The sequence below is a fragment of the Lampris incognitus genome, chromosome 3 (genome assembly GCF_029633865.1).
Source record: "Lampris incognitus isolate fLamInc1 chromosome 3, fLamInc1.hap2, whole genome shotgun sequence".
Taxonomy (NCBI): Eukaryota; Metazoa; Chordata; class Actinopteri; order Lampriformes; family Lampridae; genus Lampris; species Lampris incognitus.
Genome location: NC_079213.1, coordinates 32935782 through 32955742, shown reverse-complemented (window position 1 = coordinate 32955742; position 19961 = coordinate 32935782). Strand labels below are relative to the sequence as shown.

Here is a 19961-nt window from a genome sequence, read left to right as displayed (position 1 = left end):
AGCATAAACAGCAGTGTCCGCTCAGGGAAAACATTCACTGTCGACAGTTAATTGCAGTTCTTTTGGACGCGCTTGTTTGTTCTCACTGAAATGTTTCTGATGTGTTTAGGATTTGCACCAGGCGCCATCTACTGGCCAGAGAGTACATTACCAGGTACAAGTCTGTCTTCTTACTGCCAGTTTGTCTTGGGATTTATCGTAAATAACGTCTCACTGTCTTCAATATTGGCTGTCGTTTGCTTCATTTTATAAACATTTTTTTTTATTTGGAATCACGTATTAACAGCATTTTTACATCTACCTCTACTACCACTTTTGACTGCTCCCGTTGGGGGTTGCCACAACGGATCATCCGTTTCCATTTCTTCCTGTCCTCTGCATCTTCCTCTGTCACACCAGCCACCTGCATGCCCTCCCTCACCACATCCATAAACCTCCTCTTTGGCCTTCCTCTTTTCCGCTTCCCGGACAGCTCCATATTCAGCATCCTTCTCCCAATATACCCAGCATCTCTCCTCCACACATGTCCAAACCATCTCAATCTTGCCTCTCTTGCTTTGTCTCCAAACCGTCCAACCTGAGCTGTCCCTCTAATATACTTGTTCCTAATCCTGTCCTTCTTCGTCACTCCCAGTGAAAATCTTAGCATCTTCAACTCTGCCACCTCCAGCTCTACCTCCTGTCTTTTCATCAGTGCCACTGTCTCCAAACCATACAACATAGCTGGTCTCACAACCATCTCGTTAACCTTCCCTTTAACTCTTGCTGGTACCCTCCTGTCACAAATCACTCCTGACACTCTTCTCCACCCACTCCACCCTGCCTTAACAGCATTTTTACATACGTACATAGTCATCTTTAGTTAGATACTTTTACAAAGTGATCCATCTTTTCTGCTTTTTACAGAGTAATTATAGAACACAAAAATAGAATGTGGGGTGTTTTTCTATTTGAGATACAAGAAGAAGAAAAAAGAAAGAAAAAGTACAAAAACCATACTTACTACATAAACAAATTTAAACAAAAGAAGGACGTTTGGGAAATATACAATTTCCACTTCTCCCAAATGTCCTCAAATTTAGTTTCCTCAAGCCTCATTTGCTTCATTTTAACCTATTTCTGTCTGTCTATCCTTACTAAACAGCAACATGTTAACATTTGTTGTCAGTACAATGCCACAGTGTTACCTATTATATAGTTATACTGAGATATTTTTTGTCTATTATCAAGGTGAAATGTCAGTAATGTGGTGATTAGCAACTTTAACCTTGACTTTGCTATGATAAGATGCTATGCATTTTATGTCTAGCTGCAGAATATCATCCAGTGCTGTGATACTGCCACGTTTCTCTGTCTCTCTTCTTCACTTTCTGTGTCTGCACTTCTTTCTTTTTCACTCTGTCGTCCTCTTCTCCTCATCTTTCTGCCTGTATTCCCACCTCACTACTATCTACTTTCTCTCCACTTCACTACTAAAATCTAAATCGTAATCTGTAATCTAAAAATCTTAACACTGTTGTCCAAACTCTACACACTTAATTTGTGCATTAACTGGGTGTTGAAACACAAACTGTACCCTTCTCTATCTCTTTCACTCTCTTTCTTCAAGGACGAGAGTCCAGTTGTTCCCAGGACCAGTTCAGCCAGTAGACTCTCTCCAAACTGGAGTTTCCTGGATTGTGAGTAACTCTTTTTTTATATAACTCTTGAGGAAAAGTATATGAAAACATTCCAACATCTTAGAATTATTATTACAATTCAGAGCACCTCAAACAGGCATAAAAAGCTAGTAGTGGGGTGTACGGGTAGCATTCCATTGCCTACCAACATGGGGATCACTAGTTTGAATGTCCGTGTTACCTTTGGCTTGGTCGGGCGTCCCTGCACACAGTTGACCTTGTCTGTAGGTGGGAAGCTGGATGTGGGTATGTGTCCTGGTCACTGCACTAGCACCTCCTCTGGTCGGTCAGGGCACCTGTTCACAGGGGAGGGAAATCATGATCCTCCCACAGGCTAGGTTCCCCTGGTGACACTCCTCACTGTCAGATGAAAAGAAGCGGCTGGTGACTCCACATGTATCAGAGGAGGCATGTGGTAGTCTGCAGCCCTCCCCGGATCAGCGGAGGGGGTGGAGCAGCAACCGGGACGGCTCGGAAGAGTGGGGTAATTGGCCAAGTACAATTGGGGAGAAAAGGGGGGGGGGTCCATCCATTATCCAAACCGCTTATCCTGCTATCGGGGTCGCGGGGATGCTGGAGCCTATCGCAGCAGTCATTGGGCGGCAGGCGGGAAGACACCCTGGACAGGCCACCAGGCCATCACAGGGCCAAAAAAAAAAAAGCTAGTAGCATCAAGGCTATTTGTAAGCACATCAATGAAAAAGTTCTTTAGACTAACATTTATCATCCATTGCATCATCAACGGTGTTGGGCAAGCTACTTTCAAAATGTTATATATTATATATTACTAGTTACTTTCAATTGAAAGTAATGTGTTACTTTACAATATTACTGTCTTTGTAGAGTAATGTGTTACTGTTTACACTACTTTTGCGTTACTTTCACCAAAATAACCACATTAGTATGACTAAGCATTGAAGAGGGTAATGTTTCGTAGAGGGTAATCAAAGCACAGAAAATAGAAGCTTAAGTTTATTGCAGTTCATTACAAACCCAGTGGTGGGCTGCATGGTGGCACAGTGGTTAGCGCTGCCGCCTCACAGCAAGAAGGTCCTGGGTTCGAACCCTGGGGTTGTCCAACCTTGGAGGTCATCCCAGGTCATCCTCTGTGAGGAGTTTGCATGTTCTCCTCGTGTCTGCGGTGGGTTTTCTCCAGGTGCTGCGGTTTCCTCTCACAGTCCAAAGACATGTAGGTCAGGTGAATCGGTCATACTAAATTGTCCCTAGGTGTGAATGTGTGGGTGTGTGTCAGTCAAAAAGACATGGATGTTAGGGTCAATACTCCTGTCTGTGCCCCTGAACAAGGCATGGAAAGACGAACTGGAGTTGGTCCCCGGGTGCTGCACAGCGGCTGCCGACTGCTCCTAGCTACACAGCTAGGATGGGTTTAATGCAGAGCGTAATTTCCCTACGGGGATCATTAAAGTATATCATATCATTGTTTAGCATAATGAAGCCTGAAACAGCTTATAATAACCGCTTATATTAAAAATAGTGTGACGATACAGAAAAATTAAATAGCCTAGACCTTTTTAAATAAGTGAATGGCCTTGGACACATGAATTATGTTCTTGTCTTTTTCTTTGATGAACAAAGTAATGGTAGTATACCCATTTCAAAAATGTAGTCTGACTCTGCAGCCATCGAATTTCAGCAGCAAGAAGTTCTTCAGCCGATATTTTTTATAGTGTCGCACTGGCGGAAGTAGTGTGGTGTGGATATCTTTAAAAAAAACAATAAACAATGAATTGACGGCCTAAATACCGCAGGCATGGACTTGGCATAACACATCTGCTACAGCAGAATGTGTTCATTATAATAAAGTGAAGTAGCTACACTGACCACGGACGCCACGCACACCTGTGCAGGCACCTGCACTGCTGAGCTCTATTTTTATGCAGCTGGTGTATTTTCCTTTCTCTACACATGGCTATGTGACCCTCCAACAGGAGTACAATCTGTTTAGAAATTATTAAACTAAATACCTCATTGTACCAGAGGCAATGTGATGCAGCCTTGTGGGTTTTTGTTTCAGTGCACATTATAAATCAATGTGTAGCCCTGATCCTGTAGTTAAAATTATCTAGTTACTTCAGTACAGGGGCGGCACGGTGGCGCAGTGGTTAGCACAGTTGCCTCACAGCAAGAAGGTCCTGGGTTCGAGCCCCGGGGTAATCCAATCTTGGGGGTTGTCCCGGGTCGTCCTCTGTGTGCAGTTTGCATGTTCTCTCTGTGTCTGCGTGGGTTTTCTCCAGGTGCTCCGGTTTCCTCCCACAGTCCAAAGACATGTAGGTCAGGTGAATCGGTCATACTAAATTGTCCCTAGGTGTGAATGTGTGGGTGTGTGTCAGCCTTGTGATGGCCTGGCGGCCTGTCCAGAGTGTCTCCCCACCTGCCGCCCAATGACTGCTGGGATAGGCTCCAGCGTCCCCATGACACTGAGAGCAGGATAAGCGGTTTGGATAATGGATGGAACTCTCCTCAGAACTCTCCTCAGAAAACATGACTGGTACGCGACACAGACGCAGCTGTAGCAGGTAAACAAGACTGGGTTAAACCCTAGTATATGGCTGGACTCCAACTACATTTAGAAAGCGGTTGTTTTTGACATCGGTTCCGTGAACAGCGGCTGCACTGGACAACAGTTTTCAAACCCTGATTATTTATACAGTTAAATAGCACCAATTTATTTTTATGTGAAATAATAACCTGGCTACAATCCCTGCGGCCTTGATCACTGGAAAGTCTGGGCATGACACCCCTTATAATTGTGCTTCAGTTCCCACCAACTCTGTTTTTGCAATGAGGCATCTCAGTGTTATCCATGAGCAGCAATATATTGCGTTGGTTAGCATGTGAACTCCTGCGCTGATTCGCGGCCATTAGGCAGCTCTCCCCAGATCAGCAGAGGGGGTGTAGTAGCGACCGGGACGGCTCGAAAGAGTGGGGTAATTAGCCAGATACAATTGGGGAGATAAGGGGGGGGGGGATCCAAAAAAAAAAAGTTTTGCGGCCATTAGGGAAACTCCCACTTCCATGTTTACCAGCGACTTCGCTGGTTGGCTGACCAATCATGTAACTTCAGTGACATCGTTGGTCACCTGATAGGTACATTAACGTTTGTAGGGCTGGGCTCCCTGGCCGGTATAGCCAAAAACCAGCTCCGCCCTGCCAGCATGACGCGCTGCCTCTGTGCCTGGTATGTTTCAGGTGGTAACGCATTACTTGACATCGTAACTGTAGTGATATTACCGAAATCCTATTAATAACACGTTATATTACTTCGTTACCGCTATGAGTAATGCATTACAGTAACGCATCGCTCCCAACACTGAATGATGTATAGAAAAAAACAAACCATTAACTCAAATGAATGGTGAACTGGGCTCTTACAGGAGCTCTACAGTGTAATTGGGCTGAGGAGCGTAGAATTTTTACTGAACCTAAATGACATCCAGTATTCTCTGTTCCCTTTTTCTCTACAGCAACCTCAGCAGACCGCTTCTATCGCATTGACAAGGCTCAGGTAGGACATGGGACATTCATCAAACCTCCCCCTGAAATACTTACAAGCATCCGATGATGAACTGCAACTACAGTTTCATGCTTTTATATGGGAAGACGTAGAAGTCTGTATGGTTGTGAGCTACATCAGCATCAAGGTGCAACAGCTTGTACATTTTTCACCCGTCTCTCAGTGTCAGTATTGAGCTGTCAGTTGACTAACTGGAAACCATCTGTTAGTCAGCCACTGGCCCGTGTCACGTCCACATGGGACACCACTGAACATGGAAAAACCCAGAGGTGTTGCAGTTTTTGACACATGCAAACCGGCGTGGCTGGCTCTTATAAAGTCTATCTCACCCATCTTCCCTCGACATTCTCAAGCCATGCAAAACCTTAAACATTCCTGTCTGCTCCTCTTGTTCTCTACATGAACAGCTATGGCAGCGTGAGTGTAAAGCTTTGGGTGTGAATAATGGTTGAGAGTACTATAAGGAAAATACCAGGGATCACAGTTTTTACCCCGATTTTCACTTAAATCAGAGAACCATCACAGGTTTGTGAGGCTTTTTGCAGATCAGTGTATAGTAAAAGGCTGTGTAATGATAATGACAGTAAATCGCTGTGTTGGCATGAGCCACACCTCAGGGGGAAGAGTATTTTAATTCCCACATTCGTCTCGTGTTTGCGGATGTGCATGTGTTTGTCCTTATTTGTTAATGTTTCTGTGTGTGTGTGTTTGTGTGTGTGTGTGTGTTTGTTTGTTTGTCCTTAATCTTTCTGTGTGTGTGTGTGTGTGTGTGTGTGTGTGTGTGTGTGTGTGTGTGCGTGTGGTTGTACTTATGTGTTAATGTTGGGGTGTGTGTGTTTGTATGTATGTATGTGTGTGTGTGTGTGTGTGCGCATGCATGTGTTTGTCCTTATGTGTTAATGTTTCTGTGTTTGTATGTGTGTGTGTGCGCGCATGTGTTTATCTTTACGTGTTAATGTTTGTGTGTGTGTGTGTGGGTGTGTGTGTGTAGGAACACCTTCACTTTGTGACAGAGATCTGTCAAGACGAGGTTTTCATCCTGGACCATGAAGGACCAGTTGTGAACCAGGGCTCCTCCACTGGGATGCCTGACCTTGTGGTGGAACCTGCCACTGGGTGAGAGGGGGCATGAATACTTTACATAGACATTGATGCACAAACGCAAACGCAGGGCTAGCTATATGTTCATATATTGTACCTACATGTTTATATATTCTTCCTACACGTTCATTCTACCTACATGTTCATATGTTCTATCTTCATGATCATTCTACCTACATGTTCATATATTCTACCTACATGTTCATATATTCTACCGACATGTTCATATATTCTACCTACATGTTCATTCTACTTACATGTTCATATATTCTAACTACATGTTCATGTATTCTACCTACATGTTCATTCTACCTACATGTTCATGTATTCTACCTAATGTTCATATGTTCTACCTACATGTTCATTCTACTTACATGTTCATATATTCTACCTACATGTTCATGTATTCTACCTACATGGTCATTCTACCTACATGTTCATGTATTCTACCTACATGTTCATACATTCTACCTACATGTTCATGTATTCTACCTACATGTTCATATATTCTATCTACATGTTCATGTATTCTACCTACATGTTCAGGTATTCTACCTACCTGTTCATGTATTCTACCTACATGTCCATGTGTTCTTATATGTATGGACATGTGTCGATAGGTTGATGGATAATTCTAACATTCACACATGAAAGTGAATTAAAGATAATTAATTTAAGCTACTTGTGTAAACCTGTCAGCAATATATTTGGCATTACACATGTATATGCCATGTACTGTATGTGCTATTAAAGATATATGAATAACAGTTTTCTTATCTGCAATTTGTCACCAGGGCACCACTTACTCCTGAGGAACAAGGTAGGAAAAAACACACACATGCATACACACAAACACACACACTGTGGCATGCTTGTTTTTTAGATATGAAAAAGCGTATAGAGTGTCTATCATTTTTAAAGTGAACCCGACATGTCACTGACGTGGGGGGCACTTAACAGTGACCCATTTCTTATTTAGTCCATGGGCCAGAGGCCAAAATTTCCTATTTCGGTACACTCAAGGTGACTTACTTATAATTTTTGAAAGGATCCATGTCTGTAGATGATATTTTGGTATGATAACCATTCCTGAGTGGCAGCTGTATCACAGTTATCAGCTCATGAAGTTAACCACCCCCTAAAGTAAATTGCATTTTAGACGCTGGTGCATATCCTGGTTTAGCCTCATGGTCAGGACATTTTTCAATGTTCTATAATATTGTCTTTGGTATCATTTTAAAGGGGACCTTCTTAGCTTTCATTCAAGCCCTGTTGTGGATATTTCTCACAAATATAGAGGTCACTTGAGCTCTTCAACCCGTCAATAACACACATCTTTATACACTTTATATACTTTCTTTTAGCCCTGTGGCATCTAGGAATATCAGGGACACAAAACACAAAAACTGGAATACTCACAGGACTGTAAAGATTCAGGAAATGTATAATATACCCATACTATTTCATTGTGTGAGGTGATTGTGAACCTTAAATTAGAAGGACATTATTACTAAGAAACTAACTAGACCAAAGCCATTTAGTCCATGGGTCAGACCAGATATCGATATCACCCAAGGTGACACAACTTCACTGGTGCCATTTTATTTGGTACACTAACAGAAGTAAAATAATACATGATAACCTTTCCAAATGAGCAGCTATTTCATTTTTCTTTCAGGAAACCTGTTTCTGTGCCTCTCACGATTGTGTATTTGCCCAGATTTTTACAAATATAGCATTTCAACACCCCTGGTACTGATTAGCCTAGCTTAAACTCTGGGACAGTTCTTAGTTGGCCAACAACCAAGGATAACCAGTACTGTGTACTTCCATTCATTGTGCTAAGCTAGGCTAACGTGCAGCCAGATAGCTTTCTACTAAACACATATAGAGGAAACTGGTATCTATCTTCTTGTCTCACTCTGGAGAAGATTGTAAGCTAATTTCCCATAATGTTAGCATTTTCTTTTAATGTATATGTTAATATGATTAGTTAAAGTGGCTACGAGGAACTTTCATCTTGTGTTGATTTTAGCGGCCTCATGTGGACAAAATACAGATGTTGCATAGCAACTAGGTAATGTATCTATTTGTGGCTATGTAAGATAAATAATGGTAATATGACGCTGGTGAAGCAAAGTAAACTTTGTTTTAGTAGTGTTCATACACCTAAGTTACATGTATTTGTTTGTATGTGGCAGGTGAAAACTGACTGAATATGGCCACTGGTGAACAAGCAAGTTTTTACCCAATACCAAAGCGCCCACGGGTGGAGTGCATTATCCACTGTTCTGATGATACAGATAAGCTGGTTTCACTACAAAGTGTCGACTCATGGAGAACTCTGCTCAGGGCAGCTCAGATACGAAATCATGCACCAGTTTTGAAACTGGCAAAAGACATTCCTGAGGGACAGATTCCAGCAATCTACTACCACAGAAAGTGTCGCAGTATCTTCACTATGAAGCAAATTCTTGATGGCCTCCTTGCAAAAGAAAAGAAAAGTTGTGTCTCTGCTGAAGAGAACAATCTAAGAGAGTAGCTCGACATGCTCCAAGTACATCTAGGACTTATGATGCAGAGTGCATATTTTGTCAGAAAAACAGCAAATATTCCAAGAGACAGAATACGAGAGAAGTACTGGTGCAGTGTCGAGAACTGCGAGCTGATGCAAAGATCAGGAGTGCAGCCACAAAGAAAAGGGACAGCAGAATCCTTGCCATTGTGAGTAGAGACCTTGTAGCAGCTGAAGGGCACTACCACAGGTCATGCTATAGACTTTACACCAAAGAAGAGGTTTCCAAAGGAGAGGTTGCCAGCAATGAAGATGATGATGCTGCAGCCCAGTATGAAGCTGCTGTGAATAAGGCATACAATGAGCTGTTCCTCTTCATCAGGATGGAGCTTTTTGGCAATCCTCAAGTGATGACAATGACTGATCTCTCTTCTAGACTGGTAGCTTCAATGAACTCCCAAGGCATTGCCCAAGTCAAGGAATCAACCAAGAAGCACATAAGGCGAAACCTGGAGAGTGAGTTTGCTGGAGCCTTGCAGATATTCCCTGATGAGAAAGGAAAATTCCTCCTGTATCCCGATAACTTGTCCATGAGGGAACTTGCCAAAGAAAATCAGTCTCTCAAAAGGGAGCTGCAGACCCTGAAAAGTGTCAGTGCACAAGATGTTATAGCCAAAGCAGCCATCAAATTGAGAGCAGACATTAAAAGTCAAGATGTTCGTCAAACCAGAAGCAGAATGTCCTACCATTCCAGAGTCGCTCATTATCTTCCTGTACTCTCTACTCACAGGCTCAAATGATCCTGATCATGCATCCCAGAGAGTGCAGTGCCTTCTGCAGTCATTTGGCCATGACATAGTATATGCAGTGACATGTGGAAATACCAAGCCTTCCAAGCACATTGTTCTGCCATTCAGTGTCAAATCGTTGACAGGAAATGTAGAGTTGATAAACATCCTCAACCGACTTGGTCACAGTGTGTCCTATTCACAGATGGAAGAGATCAACACTGCCCTGTGTCTCCAGAAACTCTCATCATCAGGGAGTGGCATTGCCCTTCCAGCTAACATCCATCCTGGCATATTCACAACTTTAGCCTGGGACAATATCGGCCGTCTTGAAGAAACTGTCAGTGGTGAGGGAACATCTCACAGAGTCAATGGGATTGCTGTGCAAGCAAAGCCAGTCAACCCACTTCCTGTCCAACCCATGCCCACTGTTCCCAAAACAAAGAAGAGAAGCATTGATGGACCCCCACCAATGTTACCAACTTACAATGCTGGACAACGGGTAGGGCCACCACAAAGCAAAAAGTCAGATGCCGATACTGCAGCCAATACTAAGCTTGCCAGAGAGAAAAACCTTCTTTGGGTCCTAGCACGCATGTCACAACAAGAAGAACAGTCAGTCAGCAGCTGGACAGGCTTCAACATCCTGACTCGAGGAGAGATGACGGTCATCCCCGACAATATAGGCTATCTGCCTACCATCAATGCTCCAGCGACACAAATGTCTACTGTCAACGAGGTGCTTAACCAGTCACTGAGCATCATGCAGTGCTTAGGCCTGAGGAAGATTGTCTGTGTCTTTGACCAAGCCCTGTATGCGAAGGCTGTCGAGATCACATGGAAACACCATGACAAGTTCCATGATATCATCGTTAGGCTTGGGGTATTCCACACCATCTGCACACTGCTGGCAATAATAGGAAAGCGTTTCCAAGATGCTGGACTCAAAGACCTCTGCATTGAGTCTGGCATGATTGCAGAAGGCTCAATTGCTGGTGTTATGGATGGCCGCAAGTACAACAGGGCAGTGCAACTACACAAGCTCCTGTATGAGGCTCTCATGCGACTGACCTTGAATGGTTCCCTGTCCTGGTTGGAAGAAACTCACAGGAATGACATGGTTCACCTGAATGAGACACTGAAGACCATTGACAGCCTTGGGAAAGAAGTCTCACAACATGCTTTGAAGGAGGTCCTCGAGAACAGCTCTTGTACATGCATCATGGATCTATTTGAAGTCTACCGTGAGTTCCTTAGAGGTGGAAACGGCAGCCTCTCGAACTTCTGGATGTCCTATTTGGACATGGTTGAAATCTTGTTGGGGCTCATCCGAGCATCCAGAGAGGGAGACTGGATGCTACACTTGGCTAGCATTCGAGCAATGATCCCATGGTGCTTTGCTTATGACAGGATGAGTTATGCACGCTACCTCCCCTACTACTACGCCCAGATGTCTGAGCTGCCCATCACACACCCAGATGTGTACACAGAATTCATGGAAGGAGGCTTCTCAGTCCAACTGGGCTCCACCAATCCCTTTGGCCGAATCCCTGTTGACCAAGCTATAGAAGAAACGGTGAACAAAGACACCCAAACAGCTGGAGGGACAAAGGGATTCAGCTTGAAGCCAGGAGCTGTGACCAAATATTATCTCACAGCTAAGTATAGAAGCATGTACCTCAGACAGCTGAGAGACCTGACAGGTCAAGGCAGGTGCAAATGGTCTCATCCAGATCTACAGAGTCCAAGGATCAAGAGAGATGAAGCAGATGTCCAGTCTCTCATGGACCTTATGGAGAATAACTGGCTCAATCCTATGTCCCCTGATGAGATTGATTTGGTTAGCCTCTCCACTGGCAACATGGCTCCACCTGATGTGACCATAGATCTCTTGAGAGCTCTTGAGAAAGGAGAAGAGGCCTACCAAGCATTCCAGCAAACAAGGTTAGATGCAGACCCACCACCTGTGAAATTCCACGACAAGATGACCAAGCAAAGTCTGAAAACATTCTCCAATGTCAGCACAAAACAAGCTCATGGAAAGAAAGCACAGGATGTGGTTCTGAAGGCAGATAGAAACCTTTTCAGTCACATGATCCTGGTGGCTGAAAGCAGGAAGGTGAATCTGAAGGATGTCCTTGCCTACCCATTGGGCCCACTGCCATGGGCACTGGCAAATGCTGATGGGTCCTTACGAAAAACAAACAAGGCTGCACTTGCCAGAGAGCTTGAAAAGAATGTATCTCCTGCAGAAGACATCCCAATCCCATCTACTTCCATCATTGATGGGATGAGCCTGGTCCAAAAAATGAATGGCAACAACAAAACCTTTGCACAGGTGGCAGAGTCAGCCTTGACCCAGGTCCTCCATGAGGGAGCACAGAGTGGGAGGATTGATGTTGTTTTTGATGTCTATCACCAGACTTCGATCAAAGATGCTGAACTACTGAACCGGGGTGGAGTCATCACTCTCCAGTACAAGAATCTTGCAGGGGGATACCACGTCCAGCAGTGGAGAAAATTTCTGTGCAGTTCCTCCAACAAGACCAGTCTCATCAAGTTTCTGGTGGAAGAGTGGAAACTCCCACGATACAGAGCTATGCTGCATGGCAAGGTGTTGTACATGACCTGTGAGGAAACCTGCTACAAGTTGACAGAAGATGGGTGTGAGGAAGCAGCAGAACTGCACTCCACACATGAAGAAGCTGACACCCGTCTGCTCCTGCATGCATTGCATGCAGCAAATGCGGGCTCAAAGTCAGTTATCATCACAGCTGAGGACACTGATGTCATGGTGCTTTGTCTTGGCTTCCAGAAGGACATCACCTGTCCCATCTACCAGAAGTGTGGGACTCAGAACCGCACACGGTTTGTCGACATCACCAAACTGGCAAGTTCACTTGGAGACAGCATCTGTGACAGCCTAATTGGCTTACATGCCTTCACAGGCTGCGACACTGTCAGTGCATTCGCTGGTCGAGGGAAGCTGAATGCCCTGAAGATAGTGAGAAAGCACACTTCCTGCCAAGAGACTTTTAGTCAACTGGGACAGACATGGAATGTGAGTGGTGAGCTGTTCCAGAATATTGAGCAGTTCACCTGTCAGATGTATGTTCCTAATAGCAGCACTGCTGAGGTGAACAAACTGCGTTACCAGCTCTTCTGCACCAAAAGGGGAGAGGTTGAGTCCAGCCAGCTGCCACCATGTAGAGACTGTCTCTTTATGCATGTTCAACGAGCCAACTATCAGGCAGCAATATGGAAGTGCTGTCTGCAGGCTAACCCTGTGGTGCCAAGCCCTACTGAGTATGGATGGACAGACGATGAAGGCAAGCTGGCCATTTACTGGATGCGCTCCCCACCTGCACCAGATGTGGTCTTGGAAATGCTAACATGCAAGTGTGTGCATTCATGCAAAATGCCAAGCTGCATGTGCCTGTCAAATGGACTTCCATGCACAGACATGTGCAGGTTACAGACCTGCAGTAACCAAAAACAGCAGGATGGTCCAGAACTGGACTTTGAACTTGGGGAGTCAGATGATGAGAGAAACGAGCAGTTTGATGAATGACAGTGTGATGATTCTGATGGTATTACTGTGGTAGTAGTCTATTGATGCACAGGATGTTGATTCTGGACTTGGTTACCCAGAGCTTGATAACAATAATGTAACCATATTCACATATACCCATTACCCTACCCATTACCATTACATATACCCACTAATGATATGGGATTACATGTATCATTGACTAAGTATATGTAAATGTCAATGTTGTTTAAAATATTAAAATAGTTCATTACCTCACTATGGTATTCCTTTTTATCATGTATTTTGATTGTGTATTTAAACAAATGTATAGAGACCAGTTTGTGACCTAACTGGCTTTGGTCTAGTTCTCATTTAAGGCTCACAATCACCTCACACAATGAAATAGCATGGGTATATTATACATTTTCTGAATCTTTACAGTCCTGTGTTTGTGTCCCTGATATTCCTAGATGCCACAGGGCTAAAAGAAAGTATATAGTTTAGGCGAAAATTGCAGAAAGATGTGTGTTATTGACGGGTTGAAGAGCTCAAGTGACCTCTATATTTGTGAGAAATATCCACAACAGGGCTTGAATGAAAGCTAAGAAGGTCCCCTTTAAAATGATACCAAAGACAATATTATAGAACATTGAAAAATGTCCTGACCATGAGGCTAAACCAGGATATGCACCAGCGTCTAAAATGCAATTTACTTTAGGGGGTTGTTAACTTCATGAGCTGATAACTGTGATACAGCTGCCATTCAGGAATGGTTATCATACCAAAATATCATCTACAGACATGGATCCTTTCAAAAATTATAAGTAAGTTTTGCCACCTTGAGTGTACCGAAATATCGTCTGGCCCATGGACTAATTCCCTAAGAGTCCACGAGTAGAGGCTTAAAACACTAGAAACACCAAGACGGTCATGATGACCGTTATGGATTTTCAAAGTTAAAAACTTAAAAAAAATAGAGAGATACAAACCTGTCACTCCCTGAATGCTCCTAAAATTGCATAAATTTGCATTAAAATGGGTTTTAGATCAATTGCACAAAAAAAAGTTCCAGTAAGACCTACCTAAAACAACCAAGAGCGGTCAAAATGTCGGCACATAATTTGCACGTGATCGTGCGCGTCATGTCAGTATTTATGACGCGTGTTGGTGGCGTCATTTCCTACGTGAAGTTCGTTGCTCTGTCCTAGAAACACACCAGCGTCCTCCAGTGCAGAGAAATCGTCTAAACTTGACTTTTGATTATTGCCAATATGTCTGCTTACAGACGCTGTTATAAACGCACCATGACTACCACCGAGGCGTTGCCCTATTTACAGGCGTTGGACAGTGGCCATATTAAATTGTTTGAGAAATAGTATTAAAGTTGTTAAAATGTTAATTTTGGTGTCAGTTAGTTTCATAACAGACATACTAACATATGTAATGCATTAATATCTCAATTGGGTGTTTACCTTGACAGAATATAGAGTTTAAAAACCGGCCGTCATTTTGACCACCCATGGTCATTTTAAGGTAGGAGTGAAATCCCGGTCATTAATCACCAGATCAGAATGGGAAGAATTCTGTTCTTTCATTAATTAGTCTCGCTAATGAATCCTTCATGAATTCATCGTTCTCCAACCACTGTATCATAGCAAGTTTTGCTTACTTTTATATTTAGAGATGTGATTGTTGTCGGTAGGCAGACAGTGTGTTAACCTGAGCAGTTCACCTTGTTGCATATTTGTGTCTTGTCTTGTGTCTTTATGCATTGCTGTAAATCTTGGATACACCCATGCTGAATGATAAGAAACGTGACTAGCACTGGCAAGGAAAAAAAAGTCTCTGGTCTAAGATATGGCCGGCATTCAATTTAACAAAACATGTGTCTCTCTCATACCTCTAAAGATATCACCGATATGTTATTCTATCTTATTATTGTTATTAGTATTGATAGGGGTGTGATTTCACGGGTCCCTGTGAAAAAGCCATGACTGTTGTGAATTCTGTTGTTTGGCTACGTGCGTTCAGAAACATCCCTCATGTCTGATGTTCAGGGATGTTTCAACATGTCCGCCTGTCAGATCGGAGAAGTGCTTCTTGTGGCTCTGCAGGGTAAAACCCAGAGAACCCTGCAAAGCCTCGCACGCGTTAGCCATTAGCCATTAGCTGTTAGCCATCAGCTTTTAGCATTTAGCTCAGTGTTTCTCAACCCAGTCCTCAAGGAACCCCTATCCTGCAGATTTTCATTGTAACCCTGCATAGGTAGCCCTGCTTGTACTTACTCAACCAATCATCTCGCAGCACTTAATTATGCAAGGTGTGCAACATCTGACAAAATTCATTGCTGATTGGTTGAATAACTACAAACAGGTACCTATTCAGGGTTGCAAAGAAAATATGCAGAATAGGGGTTCCTTGAGGACAGGGTTGAGAAACACTGATTTAGCTGTTAGCAGTTAGCTGTTGGCTGTTTCGGGCTCGTACATGCAAACCTCCTGGGATTGCAACACTGATTTCCTTCTTTGGAACTCGACTATTGTTTCTCAAGCCACGGGTTCTTTGTGTGTCTGTGTTTGTCTGTACAAGTGTTGCTGCTTTCATTATGAGTCATAAATAAATCCCTGAAAGTCCCATAAACTTCCCATGTAGCCCACAAGACTTGAGAGCTGAAGAGAAGACCTACCTTAAAATAGAAATCATGGGCTTTTTGTGTCATCTGAGGTTTTTGCTGCCTAACAAAACAACACGAGTGTAAATGATTTCTGGGCCAGCCTGTTCTTTAGCTTTGACTACCAGTAAACGGTTAGCTGCACCATGGACCATAATGACCACGACTAGCTTGTTATCCCAGTAAAGATCTGGTCTAGAAAACATGACATTGACCAAGTAGACACTGGAACAAGTCATTTGCCGTGTGCTCGGCATCCTTGTCAAAAGTATTTTACATTTGATGTTGAGGGAAGATGCTGATTGAGGTTGCTGTCTCCTTTCCAACAGGGGTGTCTGTGCCAAACAATAGACATGTTCATGACGTTCAGTAGATGTAGAAGTACATTTAGGTTATAAAGTATAATGAGTCAGGACTCAGGAAGCTAACGAGGTAGCCCGGGGCAGAAAATTCCTGTCTTGCTGGAGGCACTTGAAAACAAAAGCCTCGGTCAGGAGTACAAAAACAACGCGGTGAAACCAACAAACACATCTCCATAAGAGTTCAGTTGTGGTCAATTTTTATTTCAATTTCAACAATTTATACCACCAAATTCACAATTTCTCCTGCTGCCCCCCCCCCCCCGTTTTTTCAGCTGTACCTATATGGTTTACAGATAATTTAACAAAAGGGAATAATAAAAACAAAAAAAAACGTTTTTTTTAAAAATTATTAATGTCTTTAATCTATACTGCCATTACAACTAACACTTCAAGCTGAAGTAAAGAGTTGTGGTCAATTTTAAAACATTAGCTGCCTTGGGGACACACGACAACATGTCAGCTATTTTCAAGATGTCTTTTTTATATTCTATCCCTGCTCCTAAGTCTGCCCTTTAGCCGAGAACACTTTACCTTTGCTAATGAGTGAAAACTGGATAGTTTTGTCAGTTTGTAAGAAGGGAAAATCAGATCGCACAACTTTTCTCCTTTTGAATATGCTATGATTAGGCTTAATGGGTGATCAGGCCTCTGAAACTCGTGTGCGTGTGTGTGTGTGTGTGTGTGTGTGTGTGTGTGTGTGTGTGTGTGTGTGTGTTTTCTACAGCACTGTTGACAGCTGCAGGAACTGGAGACTTGTCCATGGTAATTCACAGAATACTTCCTCTCACAAACACAGACAGACAAACTGAGCACATCCTCATCTCCACACATATAACATACACAATGTACACAAAGTGTGCGCTCAACACTGCAACTGGGTTTACAAACTCTCTCACACAGCAGTTGGCTAGAAAACTCTTTATCCATACAGCTGAAATGTTTTTGTTTCATTTCTTTTTTCTGCCTATATGGGTTTTTCCCCCCTTTTTCTCCCCGATTGTACCTGGCCAATTACCCTGCTCTTCCAAGCCGTCCCGGTCGCTGCTCCACCCCCTCTGCCGATCCGAGGAGGGCCGCAGACTAGAATCAGAATCAAAATCAATTTATTGTCATCTCATTCGTGTACTTTCATACACAAAAAGAGACGGAATTTCGTTTCTCCCAGCCCACAGCAGTGTGACACAAAAGACAAAAACACACATCCAAAAGAAAACGACACCACCAAAAACATATAAAAACAGTGAGAACAATAGCACAAAAAAAACAGTCAACAACACAGACCATTCAATAAATTTTAAACACAGTCCAAAAATGTCACTGTCCAGAGAACAAACGCCAGCCAGGATGACTGTCGGAACTGCCGGTCTGCATGAGCTAGCAGTTAGCATAGCCTGCCCCACTTCCACATCCAGTCAGACCACCCTTGGTGTTTCCTCTTTGGCCGCAGCTCCAGGCAGGGGCCGTGGTCACTGGGCCCACCGGACGCAGCAGACCAGGCTCCCTCAGCTGATCCAGTGCCAGCTCTCCCAGCCAGACACCTTTGATACACCACCCCCGTATTCCACACGATGACACAAACGCAGTTGCAGACAAAAACACTGCACAGTTAACGCGAGGCGAAGCTGCCGCCAGAGTGCCCTCTGTGTTATCGGAACTGCCGGTCTGCATGGGCTAGCAGTTAGCTTAGCCAGCCCTGCATCCACATCCTGTCAGATCACCCTGGGTGTTTCCTCTTCGGGCACAGCTCCAGGCAGGGCCGTGGTCCCTCGGCCCACAGGACGCAGCAGACCAAGCTCTTCCAGCCGATCCAATGCCAGCTCTCCCAGCCGTCAAACGAAATCAACGATCACAGACATAATTCTTCACACGATGACACAAACTCAGCCGTAGACGTAGACATGGATAAAGACACTGCATAGTCGGAACTGGGAGAGACTGCCGCAAACGTGAGTTCGCGCTTCCATTTTCCCTCTACCACATGCCTCCTCCGATACATGTGGAGTCGCCAGCCACTTCTTTTCACCTGACAGTGAGGAGTTTTCGCCAGGGGGACGTAGCACGTGGGAGGATCACGCTATTCCCCCCAGTTCCCCCTCCCCCCCGAAAAGGCGCCCCGACCAACCAGAGGAGGCGCTAGTGCAGCGATGAGGACACATGCCACGTCCGGCTTCCCACCCACAGACATGACCAATTGTCTGTAGGGATCCCCGGCCAACGTGGAGGTAACACGGGGATTCGAACCGGCGATCCCCCGTGTTGGTAGGCAACAGAATAGACCACCACGCTACCCGTACGCCCCTTTTCCCCCTATATGTTAAGTAGGTTTCATGACCTTATGACCCATGAAAGCCAACATCAAACTTTAATGAACAGATGTCATGGTTGACATGGTAGTGTTATGCTTTGCTTTTATTAGCTCCTTGGAAACATGGAACACTTACATTTGGCAGCAACATTTACATGTGTTACCAAAAAATAAAGGAAGTCATAGACTTCTTTTCAAGTAACACAAGTTAAAACCTGCATTTTTATTTCACTCTGAATGTCAAATATGTTTGCATTCAGAACCTGAGATATTGAATCCGTTGAGAAAACGAGTTGGAACGGTAATGACCAAATGATGCTCTCCAGAACACTGAGATCATGTTTTCATCTCATGGCATGTGGTTAAGGCCCCCGGGCCAGGGGCAGAGGAGCAGCCCGAAACATGACCAGACCTACTCCATCTGCCACTTTGCAGAGTGTGTCTCACTCTATTTTACCTGGCTACTAGATATTCTCAAGAAAGGACATGGATTTGTACACCATGTGATTTCTGGCAAACTGTTCTGCATCTTACATCAACTCTTGTGACTCTCAAGACAATTTTCTGCTGCAGTCTTTGACCAGCTTGTCTTCCAGGACCGTGCCCTGGAAACTTGGATCCAGTTGTATGGATTCTACCCTCCAAATAACAAATCCGTTTGTGGAAACAGGAAGTCTCAGGTTACTGAACGGGGACTTGTTGCCTTGCAACTGTTCTTGTGCTTAGTTTTGATTTTATATCGGGGCTCTTCAAGCAGCTCTCTGCTGTTTGCGACAGAAACAGGGACACAGCTCAATGAGCTCTGCAGCTGCAGCTCACGGTTAGTGCCCGCACAGGAGAGCTTCCTCTGAAACTTCTCTGTCTGAATAAGCCACCCAGGTTTTTGACAGCACTTTTTTTTTTAAGAAAAGAATTAACATTGCTTTATTTTGTCATGTCTGGACAGAGCCTTACTTTTATTTTTATTTTTTTAAGACTTTATTTTATGATTTTAGATTTATTGGAACAGGTATACATGATACACGAACAACCAAATAAGAAAATAAAAAAACGTATGTAGAAATCCCCCTCCCCCCAAGGCTAAAAACAAATAAATAGATAAATAAAGGACTATGCAGGGTCTTCTTATTCCAGTTCCTCATAACTATGTTTTTGAAGACAATATAACAGTATATACATACATCTATGTACATATTGTAGTTACAACCAGGTAAAAAGTACATTTAATGTATGAAAGGACTCCAGGTCAAAGTGAAATGTTTGCGGGTTTTACATACTTTATATCGGAGCTTTTCTAAAGGTAGAAAGGAAAGCACCTCCCTTAACCACTGCAAAAATAATGGGGCTTTATTCGAGTTCCAGTTAAAAAGAATAAGTCTGGTGTCCAGGTGGCGTGGCGGTCTATTTCGTTGCCTACTGATATGGGGATTGCTGGTTCGAATCCCTGTGTTACCTCCGGCTTGGTCGGGCATC

At 43.7% G+C, this 19961-nt stretch overlaps 1 protein-coding gene across 1 annotated transcript in view; it reads left to right on the top strand.

Annotated features, from left to right (window-relative positions):
• The window catches only part of dgki (diacylglycerol kinase, iota), a 150632-nt gene that overhangs the window by 116934 nt on the left and 13737 nt on the right, over positions 1-19961 (top strand). Inside the window, exons 24-29 of the mRNA XM_056275905.1 lie at positions 110-154; positions 1610-1679; positions 5165-5205; positions 6206-6330; positions 7110-7135; positions 16908-16945. Coding sequence (XP_056131880.1) covers positions 110-154; positions 1610-1679; positions 5165-5205; positions 6206-6330; positions 7110-7135; positions 16908-16945 — 345 coding nt within the window. The remainder of the gene's footprint in view (positions 1-109; positions 155-1609; positions 1680-5164; positions 5206-6205; positions 6331-7109; positions 7136-16907; positions 16946-19961) is intronic.